At 42.2% G+C, this 14,000-nt stretch overlaps 1 protein-coding gene across 1 annotated transcript in view; it reads left to right on the top strand.

Annotated features, from left to right (window-relative positions):
• LOC310998503 (zinc finger matrin-type protein 4) overlaps positions 1-13,690 on the top strand; it is a 59,068-nt gene extending 45,378 nt beyond the window's left edge. Inside the window, exons 6-7 of the mRNA XM_083988604.1 lie at positions 802-898; positions 11,374-13,690. Of these exons, the coding sequence (XP_083844730.1) occupies positions 802-898; positions 11,374-11,395 (119 nt within the window). The 3' untranslated portion in view covers positions 11,396-13,690. The remainder of the gene's footprint in view (positions 1-801; positions 899-11,373) is intronic.
• Positions 13,691-14,000: the final 310 nt, after the last annotated feature.

The raw sequence follows: 14,000 nt of genomic DNA, 5'->3' as shown, positions 1-14,000 counted from the left end.
ATGATGCCGACTGTCCTGCCTTCACAGAGACACAGTATTTAATCTGCCCTTGTGAAAGAAATGTGATTTTAGATATTTATGTGGGGTAGATACATAACTCTGTCTTCTCTCCTCTCCTTCATCTTTTCACACATCCTAATTCTTTCAGAAATGTTCCACTTTTGCTCATTCGTTTACCCCCCGCCCACCTCCCCATCGCTCTTCACCCCCTCTGTCACTATACCCCACCATCCTGATCCGTCTATTTTGGGGTTTTCATCTTGACCACCTGCAAACCCTCTAATTAGTTCACATCTGTGTCTGAGCTGCACCATCTTACACACACACACACACACACACACACACACACTCACCAATACAATACAATAATGCATGCACGCACAACCATTCACTGCACTACACTGTTCTTTTCTTACACCTTGTGTCCTAATTCTTCTCAACCTTTTGAAATTCAGCTTTCACAAAGGAACCCCCCACACGCACACACACACACACACACACTACAAAGAGGAAGGCAGTGATCTAAAAATGTTACTGGCTTTCTGCTAATGATTAGTCTAATCAAATCTTTTTGCAGATGCACTCTAATTAGGAAAATTAGCCTGCACTGCAGAGTTTAAAATTAGACAGTTATTTGGTGTCAGTTCAGATTTTTATTGTTGCCTGTGATGGCCTCAGCACCACTGCTGCTCACGATCCAGATGATGATGATGGTGATGGTGACAGCTTTCAGGGGTTTTTAATGAGCCATATTGATTGAAAGTGCCTTCACAGTAATTGTGAACCTGTGTGTGTCTGCAGGGCTGCGCAGTAGTTACTCCTGCAGTGTCTGCAGTGTGGTCCTCAACTCCATTGAGCAGTACCATGCACATCTCCAGGGCTCCAAGCACCAGAACAAGTGAGTACAACAACTTGGATGGATGGATGGATGGATGGACAGAAAAAGAAAGAAAAGAGAAAGAAAGAGAGGATGCCTCTGATGTAGTGATAGGTGATGTGTGTAGAGGTGTGAAAGTGCAGTCGTTCAAAACACATTAACACCTCTGAACTGAAATAAGTCTTCCCCTATCCTATCCTATATAATTGAGATGATGGATATGATGCAGTATTTGGAAGTCACCACTGCCAGAAAAGAAAACTGGAAACAATCTGCACAAACAGGTTTCTAACTGATTAAGAATTGAAGGAGGAGTGGGGATCCAGGTCTAAACAGAGGTGGTATGGTTTGTCTTACAATGATCCTGCTGCACATTTGTGTGTTTATGAGACAAGATTGAACCATTATTAGTGCGATGTGAAGCAGACAATGATGCAGGGACAAAACCGAGGGACAGGCAGTTCAACTTAATACGCAGTTATATTAAAATGCATATAGGACACATAGAGACTCTATAACTTTAGATATGTGATGACTAATATACTAATTAAGATGCATACGGTACCGGTATAAGCCGTGTAAAGAGATGTGCAGTAGACTGGGGCAGCAGAATGGAAACAGGGTTATTGTTCATTGTATAATATTCATAAAATGAAGGTTTGGTCATTTTCATTACTGACTATAGAAAAGGTAATCACAGCCAGTGTATGGGGAATTATTTCCACCAGCAGGAAGAGAGCATGTGATACAACAGTTACATTTCATGCATTTACAATCAGGTAGCTGTGGGCATGGTTGTAGGCAGTGAAGTGGTGTGTGTATGTGTGCGTCTGTGTGTGTGTCTATGTACATGTAGCCTATGCCTCTCTGTATTTAAAGTGATGTAATGGAAATTAAGTGCGTTATGAGTGGAGCATTTGTCAGATAAAAGGGCGCTAGAGTATATAAATGCGTCGCTGTGGCTGTTTCCTGTAAAGTACTCTTTCCTTTTTGTCTTATGGTGCGGAGTTGGGGCTCTTCAGCTGAAATAACTCTGCATTCACCCTAGAGCATAACTTGTCTGGGCTGCACATGCCAAACTTCTGCCAGCAAGTTTACTCTTAGACAGAGAGTGGTGGGTGTTGTGAGAAAAACAAGAATGGAAAAAGCACAGAGTGAAGGGGGAGGAGACAAACAGAAAGTAAATAGGATGGAGTTTCTTTTAGCCAAGGGCTTATTCCAAATGCTGATATCCACTGGTCACTGGGAAGAGTACAAGAGCGTCTGTATTATTTATGATGGGAATCATCACGTACGCTACATTGACTACACAGTGTGCCCATCTTAACAAAAAACGGGACATATTTTGTCTCCCTTTTTTCTCCCTTCAATTATCATCATTAAAAAATGGTCATGGTTGGGCTGAAAACAGCACATCCTGCTGCATTAAAAAGGAACATGCAACCCAAAACACCACAGTCTAACTCATCTGTCTCTAGTGAGTGAGTCAAAGTGCAATCTCTCCATTCAGAAAGCATCACTGTGATTTGCTGAGGTGCAGAGATAGCAGCTTGTATCAGCACAACAGAAATGAAAGGTTACTTGATGCTGATCTGCTGTGATTTTTTTTTTTCTTTTGAACCAGGGAGAGACATTTTGACAGGTGTAGTCAGGTTGAACATCGTCTGAAAAACTTCATCACGATGTTTGGGAACAACCGTTGATTACTCTACAGTAAGAGGGAAAATTGCTATTTCCCTCAACAACTATGGGCCACTAAGAGAGACTGAACACCTGCTATACAGTACAGTAGCTTTGCTAATGCAGCAGTAGAATTCACTCACACTGTGTTGCAATATTACAATGATTCTGCACAGAAGCTATAAATCAAGGGGAAATATGGTGGCTCATAACCGGCAGTTTTACTGTCACAAAGCAGAAAAGGGGGCAGATACACTGAAGCAGAGATGTTTATGAGAGAGAAAGAGGGAGTCCGCAAGACTGATACACACCACAGACAGTGCTGTATGCACCACCGACACAAAAGAGACAGATGGGAAGAGAGATGCAGCGAGACAGAAAAACACATCGGGTTTGAGACGGAGGCCAGAGAAATAAAAAGGGCAAAGAGACGGAAAAAGACTGAGATAAAATTGATGAGGAGAGACAGGCGGGCATGGAGAAATGTAGTAATACAGACAGAAACAGCATGTAGTGGAGATAGAAAGGTGCAAAGAGCAGAGGGAAGGAGGAGAGAAAGTCTCCTCACATCGTCCTGAGGTGGAGCTAGAGAGGTAAAGAGCAGATTTGGAGTGGGCATTGAAGTGAGCTGCTCAGAGCCGCAGGGCTTTGCTGTTTAGATTGGAGAGGATGGATTGACAGAGCATGGACGGATAGAGGACAGTGAGAGGCAGACTGAGAGGTACAAGCGAGATTTACAGGGGTGGTGCCGATAGGTCACTGGACAGAATGGGGGAAAGTCCTTCATCCATCTTATCACAGAGGCTCACCGGCAGTGGTCGGACGTGGAAGACGTTTAGTGGAGAAAGGCTTCAGGCTTATTTCAGAGCAGTGGAATTTACTCAACATTGTTCGCAGGGATGTCAACAGGAGGCGAGGAGATAATACATGACATTTCAGAGAACAGTAGGTGTTTGGTGACATCCTGAAGAAATAATAAAGTTATTCTGAGGGGTCTGGGGAAAGTGGCGGACCTCATGATGCATCCTTGGAGAAAAGATTATCAAATGACTCACAGGGAAAAGAGAAAAGTGGGATTGTGAGACAATAGTCAAGTTGTAATTCAGGATGCATAACTCTCAATGGAGCTCTTGACAAAACTTGAGTAGCTCAGTAGTTTTCTCAAGAGCTCCATTGAGAGTTATGCATCCTGATTTTTTTCAATGTGGAGCAAATCATTGAACTACAGTGATTTGATGTCCCTGCCCAGTGTGGTAGTTTATAATAAGCATCTTCATCTGATGTGCACAACTGACTAAATAAGAAATGCATTAAATATTTTTTTTTAAATTAACATTCTGAATAAACACATGTCAAATTTACTGACTTTTTGAAAATATGAACTACAACTGATAACAATTTGTGGGGTATATGTTAGCACTTTGTGATATCTGGAGAGGAAGCATTACTGCGGCTCATGTAATTTAACAGCTGGATTGTCATTTTGTGTGGTCAATTAAATTCTCAAATATAATTTGTTTGACAAAAATTATATCTGAAACTGGCTATTCTGTGTTTTAATGCTCCAGTGCTAAGGATTGTGTGTAATCCCCTGCAGCAGTGTCTGCAGGATTGCAGATGTACAGACTGTGTGCATTAAGTGTGAAAAAGTCCATGAGAGAGGCCTCAAAGCACATGAGACTTTACACTGGTACAGCCCTGAGCACTTGCAGACTTACTGCAAAATGCACACCGACTTCTGTTAAGTGCATGAGCACCAACACTGGTACTGCGAGTAAGCCTTTCCAGCTCTGTTCCTCTGCTGTATCGATCCTCTGGGAAACGCAGAACACCACCAAAGGTTCCAGCTCATCGACCTCACTTCCTCTGCTTTCACCCAGTCACTCAGGTGAAACACTATACAGGTATACATGAATGTATGGTAGAAACCACTTAAGGCAAAGTCTGAGTCATTCTATTACACTACACCCTCCTACATCAGTGTGCGATACATTTTATCCTGTGCGCGCAGCGGTATGTGGGCATGATATGATGGCAACTAATGCCTCTGTCAAAATGTACAGTGCAGCACATTGTGCAAAGTTTCACTTTTCTGCTGATGTGTGAAATTAAATACACTCATGCATGCACACACACACACACACACACACACACACACACACACACACACACACACACACAAAGACAAACAGTCTGGCTGCAGCACAAATATGAAAGTAGACAGCCTCTAGGCATCGCAAGTTTAGAAATAAGAGGAAATAAGAGTCCTTGCATAAGAGCTGAGTGTTTGTGCATTAGTGTTGGTTTGATTAATTTAGTTTTACCTGACACTATTAGGCAAGTATCTGCTGCGCAAATGTGTTTTATATTTGTGTATAGTGATGTGCATGTACGCACATATGTGTAAATGTAGAAACATGTGAGTGCTTATGGAGAAGAGGCTGTAAAGACTGTGCCGTTCATATCGGCGGGTTATTTACAGGGTGGACACGGCTTTGCCAAAGTGACGTGAGAGCTTCCACCCTAACTTTGCCTGTGTGCGTGTTCATATGTATACTTGTGTGTCGTGTGTGTTCGCTCTGAGTCAGGATGAGCTCTGGTATGTGTAAGGAGCTTTCCGAAGTAGACGAAAGCACGGCTGACGGCGGCAGGGGATTAGCTCTCACCGTAGAAACATCCGTGAAAACTGTGCATGTGTGTGTCTACAGTTACATCTGTTAGTGTGTACTTTAGTATGTGTGTGTGTGATGTTTGGCATTAGGACTGTGTCATCATCATAAAACAACAACAGATTTCTCTGTTCATTAAACAGCTGGATGCGTCTATCTGCCAGCTCTCCTTATCTATACCAAGCAACTGCTTCATACACAGTCGACTGCAGGTCATTTGAAGCGCTGCAGACTCCACACAGTCGCTACAGACTGGCTGCTGTAATTGGACCTGTACAGGATGATAACAGCAGAGATAGAACTAGATAAACTAGGCAGAACATTTCCACAGTTGTTACACTGCAATTAAGCCAATGCACCGAAGCTGGCCGGCAGACAGGAAGCCAAATGGGCAACAGACAGAACTGAGTCAGATAGATGAACATTAAATCCCCATGTTGATTCCTGGCTCATGTTCTTTTAAAAACTTATGGCTAATTTGAAATAAGAATGGAAATTAAAGAATTAATATGTCAGCAGGCAGAAGATGGATTGTTGTTTTCTGGCTGTTCAGCTGTGTGAAAATCTGGCAACTCTTGTGCCGATCTGTTCCCAGTGGTGACGACAGTCGACAACTTCTAAGCAACTTTTTAAAAGTTATTTATTAGAGATAAACTACAATAATGTCGAGCTGACAAATTTTGGTCTTTTATGTACAGTACAATTAAGACATACTGTAAGGTTGGATGCACTTTGTGAAAAGTGTGTGTTTAAGTTTTTGTGTTATGTTCACTTTTTTATTACTTTTCATTATTTTATTAATGCATTTCATTGCAGCATATCAATTAAGTGTGCTGTGTGTTGTTGTGCTGTTACTGTTGTGACTCCCATGAGTTAAGATTAGAGCAGGACGATATGACTTGAAATCAATATCAATTATTTCAAACTTTGACTTTGCCGATTATTGATGTCTTTTCTTAAAACAAGCGCTCTTTATGTTTGGAAATGTGATTGTGTCCAAGTGTTAAAACAAATCGGGAGAGTAACCTTTGGTCACTGAAACTGCTTTTCTGCAGTATGTGCATTTTACTTTTTGTTCACTGCAACAAAAATGTGCAAAAAAGATGGAAAGGGTGTTGTTTTTGGGCCTAAGCTGTACTTGGCGAGTCGAACCAGCCAAAACACAACAAGGACCTGGAACCTAAAAGAGGAGCTACTTCTGTTGCATGAATATATTTTAGGTATCTGACAGGAACCAGTATGAGGGAATCTTAACGTGGCCTTCGGGCGAAACACACTGCAGCTTAAGGAAACAAACACATGCAAAAATACAAACGCACCGCAAATTCAGAAAACAACTATACATCAATCTGACAATGCATGGGCTGCAGAAACTGAACACCTGCAAATACGCGAATGAGCTGCAAAAACTCACAAACCATGTTTTGCGACCCTACTGCCCAATTCCCACATCTCACAAAAGGTTATTTTACAGGTTTTCCATGATGGTTACCACCAATTGATAGTTTTAGGTTAAGTATATGATTCAAAATGTAATAAGAAAATGGCCTTTTCCAGGAGATCGTTTTTATATTAAGTAATATATCTGTGCCAGAAAATGTTCCCTTAAAGCATTCATAGTCACAGTAAAGAATATCCTCAAGGCAATCATGACTTTTATGTAACGTTTACCAGCAAATTTCTGCTGTCTGAAAAGGTTTTGATCAAGTGTATATGCATTAAAATAATAATAATAAAAAAACAAGACAGCACACTAATTAGGTCCTTTGAGTCTTAAACACAAAACAAAGCAACCAGTAAAGTACATCATTTGCTGTCTGCGTGCTTACATCTCTGACCAATGACACTGCATGGCTTTAACTACCCGTATAATATTATTCATGTTCACATCTCTCACTCAGATTGTATGGCCTTTGCTGTCTGGGTGCTTTTTCATTATACAAGTATGACCTCTGGCCTGCCTTTATGTGTGTTTATGTGCATAGCGTGTGCTTGTGTATGACTGTGTGTGTGTGATGTTGATGTTGATGTTGATGTTAACGCAGGGCCCAAGGGTATGATGCTGAGGTCGGGGACAATCCATTTAGCCTACTCACCCCGGTAATTATTCAGCATCAGTATCACAGAGGAGGACACATAGACAAACCACAAAACAAACTAATGCACATTTAAGAGGGGAAGGCACAGTGGGCGAGAGAGGGAGAGAGAGAGAGAGAGAGAGAGAGAGAGAGAGAGAGAGAGAGAGAGAGAGAGAGAGAGAGAGAGAGAGAAAGAGAGAGGGGCGAGTGTGAGAGATTACAGTGCTTAGTGTAAAGTAACTCTGAATGCAAATGGTTGAACTATCGACTTGCTAATAGAGCAGGCCTGCCGAGCGTGTGTGTGTATGTGTGTGTGTGTATGTGCATGTGAATCCTCTCCTTGCTTGAGGCAAGGTGAAAGGTTAATTCAGGACTGTCGCTGGTTCGCTGTCCTCACACATGCCTTCTCTGTCACACTCTGAACACACACATGCAGGCTCAAGCCTTAGGCTGCCCTCGTTTCCCCCAAAGGCACTTGTCTTCCCTCACACCTTCTGCCTCCAAATCACACAAACACAGTCTTTGTGCGCACGCACGTACATGCACGCACACACACACACGCACACACACACACACACACACACACACAGCCCTGAGCATCGCTGTCTGTGATGTTAATAAGGTGAGGGCGGTGAAGCTGGGGGTGGGGGGTCACGCCTGAATCATGACTCATCGCTCAGCTGCTTTAGCAACTGCTACTGCAGGACTGTGTTTACCTGGCTCACACACACACACACACACACACACACACACACACACACACACACACACACACACAGGGTGCCAAGGTGACCTTCACATCCTCACTAACACCTAGCTCAGATGCAGAGGTACATGCACTCTCTCTGCACCCTCTCTCTCTCTCACACACACACACTGAATATCTCACATCCCACATGTGTGGCCTTGAGACACATTATTGGATTACTGTATTAACAGTCACCTTCACTCAGACCACAACCTTTTATTTTACCCCCCCGCCCGCCTCATCCACTACTCTCCTGCTTTGCACTTCCCTTAGCTCCAGTATACATGTACTATTCATCATCTTCTACTTCCCACCTCAAAAGATGGCTGCATCCAAACTGTTAACAGTAACAATAATAATCTTAAAGCAGAAGTGAGTGATATATTTGTGTTAATATAAGTCTTAAATAGTTATATCTTCCGACAGCAATCACTTACATAGAGTGTTTGGACCGAAACACGGGTCTGTCAGTCACTCTGCTCTGCTCTGAGCCGAGGAGAAAACATTTATCGTATCCTACAGTTTTTATCCAATGAGGAGAGAGAACGGCATGCAGGGCTGTGTGTGCAGCCAAGGGACGCTGTGAATGTGGTGACGTAGGGACGAGGACTGTTATGGTGCGTTCAAGGAAACTCGTAACTCGTGTTTTTCCGACCTGTGAAGTCGTACCAGTTCGATCTGGTACGAGTTTACAGGTCGGAAGTTACGAGTGGCCGTTATAGTGACTTTCACAGGTAAAACAGGTCGGAAAAACACGAGTGGGTTGCCTGGAACGCTACTAAGTCGTAAGTTGTGACTTGAAGCTGTAATTTACGGTTTCAAAAGCCTGCCTGGAACGCAGCATTAGCCAAAACGACCGGATCGCTTACTTCTGCTTTAATAATAATATGTCTGGAGATGTACAGTATGTGAACTGTTGCAGACTATGTGCCATGTTAATCTACAGTATCTCCCATCAAGCCCAGTCAGAGGACTTGTCAGAACAATGACAGTAAAGGTACTTCAAAGGTGTTCTTTCAAAGAACTCGACAAAAGCTGAATGTAAAAAGGCAAAGAAATCATCTCTTCTGCCTCGTGAAAGCGCCGCTCCGCTTTAGCATCATTCTGAAATCATTAAGCAGTTAATTGATTAGTCAACAGACGGAAAATTGCTCAGCAGTAATTCTGAGCAATCCATTTATCTGCCAAGACATTTGTGAAACAAAATCTTCTCAAATTAGAAGATTTGCTGCGTTGCTCTGTTTTATGCCATTGTGAATTTCATATCTCTGACTACTGGTCAGAAGTGGTGCTGGTCTAAATGGACATCATTTGGAGGTCTTGGAGTTTTTAACATTTTGCATTTGTGACAGTATGGTCTACACAAGTAATTCACAATCTAGTGGTCAGAAAACCCTTATGCTGGGCATGCACTGCACATTTCTCAGCTGCACGACTGATCATTCATATTAAGTGAAGTAGTAGAAATGGCTTAATTTTAATATGTCACAAATCACTGGACTAAAAGAAAGAAGAACATCAAAAGAACAACTGATTCTGAAAATAATAATAGCTGCAGCCGTACTTCTATGTGTAAGTCTATTTGTGCAATGTGCATATACACAGCCTCCCATTGCTTCATCTCTACCACTCTCTACCTGTCCCCTCCCAGAGCCCAATACATACTACCAGAGTCATGCCCCCCCCACCCCCTCCCCCCCTCAGTCCTCAGAGAGTCCAAAGTGCTGGATGAGTCCTGACAGAGCAGACAGGGTGTAGAGGCCATTGTTTTAACAGCCATTACTGGGATAGGTGCTGACAGCTATGGTGCCTCTGCATCCTTCCCTCGTTCTCCCTCTCCATCTCAGCTTTAGAAGTGTGTGTGTGTATATGTATATGTGTCTGTATGTGTGTGTGGCACCACTCCAATTAGGACATAATGGAGGAGTGGCATTTTAACAAGGACAGTGATGAACACACTGAAACTTTTTTATGGTGTGTTTTCATTTCACACTGAGGAGACTGATGGACAGGTATGAAGACAAACACTCTCACTGAGTCTGATTTTGTTTGTCTCTCTTAACTAGTGGTTCTCAGCTCACTGGTGGGTGGAGGGCAGAGAGCCACTACAGGGGAGATGTGGCTGACCAGGAAAAAATAACAGAGTGAAACTAAGTTGTACAGACATCATTTTTTGCAAACAAGACTTTGCTGAGCCTGTCAAGTTGACCAATAATTCAGCATGGATCCTGTTTCATAGTCGCTTCCTCTATCATTATTAATGGTTGATTTAAAAAAAGAAAAAACTGTGGGGTTGGGGGGTGTGTGTGAACTCTTCGAGCATGCCAGAAAAACGTTTTGAGATCCACTGGTGTAATCTGAGGTAAAAGCAGCCAGGGCCAGACTCCCACTGAGGCATAAACATTTCAGAACTACATCATCAAACAAAGTTAAAAAGCATCTCAAACTGACAAGAGAAACAATTATGCAAAAACGCTGCAGAGATGAAAGAGGTTCTGTAACTTAGTGCATTGTTGTAGAAATTTTTGTTGTGACATTTAGCCAATTGAATAACCTGTGATGCTAATATTATATTTTCATCTCAGTTTTACTCTGCAGAGATCTGAGCTGCATGATTTTAGTCATTTAAACTTAATATATCTAAAATAACGCTCACTCAGCTAGGTGGGTGTTTCTTAGCATGAACTTAAATCAAACTTATCTCCTAATTCTCATTAAATGTGGCGTGTTTGCCTCTGGAGTTGCATTTGTTTCAAAGTGATAAAGCTACAGAGTTGAAGCTGTAGCAGCGAACATTGTGGCAAACAATCAGTAGCTCCAGATAAAGGCCAGAGCCACAGTGATTACTGCACATTAACCACCAGGGTTTATGCTCCTATCTTTCTCCTTTGTTTTAATTTGGGGGACAGCCAGATAGAAGGCATAATAGATGGTTTCAATTAGGAGAAGATTGTGAAACAGGAGTTGTGGTTAATGCTTCACATACTGTAGAGCTGCCATTCCCAGTAAGGTCCTATTCTTTTCGGGGCAGCAGAGGAAATAAAAGCAACGTGAGGTCACAGTGTTACACGTGTGCACATTGGTCATGTTCCATTACCAACGAAGACTTTATTTATTTTGCTCATTACTAAGAGGGGTACGAGACACGGATTTACATGTAAATGAGGATTACTTACCGAGGACGGAGGATGGCAGGAAGTGAATATTTTTCTCCTCAGTGGGCTTGATGTTCCCTGTGGTTAAAGAGCCCTGTCTTGTCAGATCTGCCCGTGTCACAGGCAAAACAAGACTAACAAATTCTTTCCTGTGTTTTGGTTCCAGCCTGAAGCAACACCAGCAGTAAGCCACAGAGACAGGCCACTCTGGAAAGAAGAAGAGACGAAGACAAGATTATTGGAATAAACAGCTCCAGAAAAGAGGACTTGAGTCAGGAACTGAAGAGTCTGAGAAAGTAGCGCAGTGTTAACTTCAATGTGTGTGTGTCTACGTGTGTGAGTGTGTGTGTGCGTGTGTGTGTGTGCGTGAGTGTATGGGTGTCATGGGCATCCTTGCCTGCATTTGCAGTATGCATGTGTGGGTCATTGTGAGTGTGTTTATTTCTATCTTTGATCTAAAAATATATCTCTGAGATTTATTCAGCACCCAAGTGTTTGATATGAGTTCGACACCGACGGCCGTCAGAAGAACTGCGGCTGCATATTGCCATATAATTCCTGTGTGAACCACAATCCTAAAATTGAACTGATGTCAGTGCGTTGCCCGGAGAGGTAATAACCATTACAATGATAGTCATAGAGCAGCAGTAATAAGAACTTTATAACTAGACGTCCCCCAAGTGCTCTGACAGTGATCCAAGTGTGAACACAGTCTCCTGCTTCTATATGCATTTCATATTCAGCAGCACTGATCTTGGCTCATGCCTGGCTCACTCTCACACCACTTGAGACCTACTCAGGCCCCTGCTTTTAAAATACAAGGACAGGATAACCCTAAATGACCTCAGCCATTACAGATTGCATGAATCTCCATGAGTTAAAAAACAAAACAAAAAAAAAAAAACAGTAAAAAGAGTATTTTTGATTTTCAAATCTTGTGTTGTCTATAAATGTAGTGTCACTTTTTTTCAGATGGTGGATGTGTCAATATGAAATCCATCTTTTCATATTCCAAATAATCATAAAAGCTGGTGATGTTTCATGGTGACAGTGCGGAGGGGCAGTGGAGAGAAGCAGCACAAAGACTTTGAAGACTTTGACTTCTGAGGTGAGGGGGTCTGTGCAACTTTAGTGACTCGTATACTGTTGAAAACATTCCCACAGCACTGAATACTGATGTCAGATGCAATCCAGAGGTGACAAAAATTATCTTCTCTGTTGAGACGGGCGACATGTAGATAATATTTTTTTTATTGTTCTGTTGCAGTGGCCAGAGAAAAAAAAAACCAACAAATAAAAAAAAAGTCACTCCCAATCCATGTAGCAGCCGATGTACAATACAAGTGGGGATGTAATTCAATGCATGCAAAATGTAAAACGTTGCATTCACTTGCCTTTTTGAAACCTATTGCTTGCGCGTTTTTGGCAATAGCGCTGCTTTCTAGTGATAGCTTCGTAATGCATTACTGCACATGCTTGCATCTGAACAAAGAGGTCACTTTTTTTTTTTACTACCGAACAGACTTCTTGCGGACACCTAATTTAGTCATCAAAAAAGGAAGAGCTTTTAATATGTAGAGATTCGACCAGTCACCGCTGTTCAACACCCCTCCATGTGTAGTGTCTGTGAAGTGAGTTTCAATAATGGTTTGTAGCAAAGAGGAGACACGCTCCAATGTCCTGCGCTGGCCCCGAGCAGCTTTTCTTTTTCTATGCGCTGGGGAAAGGAGTGAAAATCACAGCACTCAATGCTAAACTATCTGCTGTGGGTTCTTTTTGGTTTGAGCCGTTTTAGGTTTTTGTTTTTTCTGTACACGCATTAAAAATGTTTTTATTTTGTGCTTTTTTGTTCATTTCACGGTGAAGAGAGTGAACTATGAATGACCCGATTAGAAATTGTTTTTCTTCTGCAGACATATGGATGAGTAATGGTTTTTATGCAATCACACTGTAGTATTGACAACCATGACAATGTGGTTTGGAAGTGGAATAGTTGAAGCAAAAAAAAAAAAAAAATTGGTTTGTGTAAATAAATAAGCATTAGCTGCAGGTGAAGTTTTGTGTTTAAAGAAAGTACAAGAGTTTTGTATTCATAGTGTTTATCTGCACTGAGCAACAGGCGATAAGGGAAATGTACTTCTAATGGATATTATTATTATTATTATTATTGAGAAATACTAGTATGCTGCCAGTGAAAGTGAGAATAAGCTGTCTATTTGGTGGCTCATGTTTTGAATGGATAACCATCAGTAAAAAATAAAGTCATCCTGAGCTGCAGAGCGAGTGATGATGGACCAAAATCCAGCATGAGGACGACAGGGGAGCGACCGTGCTCGCTGAGGAGCGATTTTGATAACAGCTGTTTTCACGACCATCACGTCTCCCTCTGAGAAACCTTCAGTGGAATCATCAAGCCGCCAAAACAGCGACGTGGGACTACAGACTGTTGGATTTTAAACGCATCTAAAATTACCAAGCCCCAGCCCCCCCCCCAAACCACCACCTCCTCTGTTGTCGGTAATGCCATACGAGAAACATAAAAACAACAAGTCATTTGGCATTTGCGATGTGCATCCCGACTGTTTTGATGATTATTTACACCGGCACTGGTGTGTTCACAATAGAAGCGGTGTGTGTGTGTGTGTGTGTGTGTGTGTGTGTGTGTGTGTGTGTGTGTGTGTGTGTGTGTGTGTGTGTGTGTGTGTGTGTGTGTGTGTGTGTGTGTGTGTGTGTGTGTGTTGATATCACATTCTGTGCAGAGGATGACTGTGCCATGAGTCACATATTTTAGCA

This window comes from Trachurus trachurus (genome assembly GCF_905171665.1).
Source record: "Trachurus trachurus genome assembly, chromosome: 15".
Lineage (NCBI taxonomy): Eukaryota > Metazoa > Chordata > Actinopteri > Carangiformes > Carangidae > Trachurus > Trachurus trachurus.
This window is presented reverse-complemented; position numbering and strand designations above follow the sequence as displayed.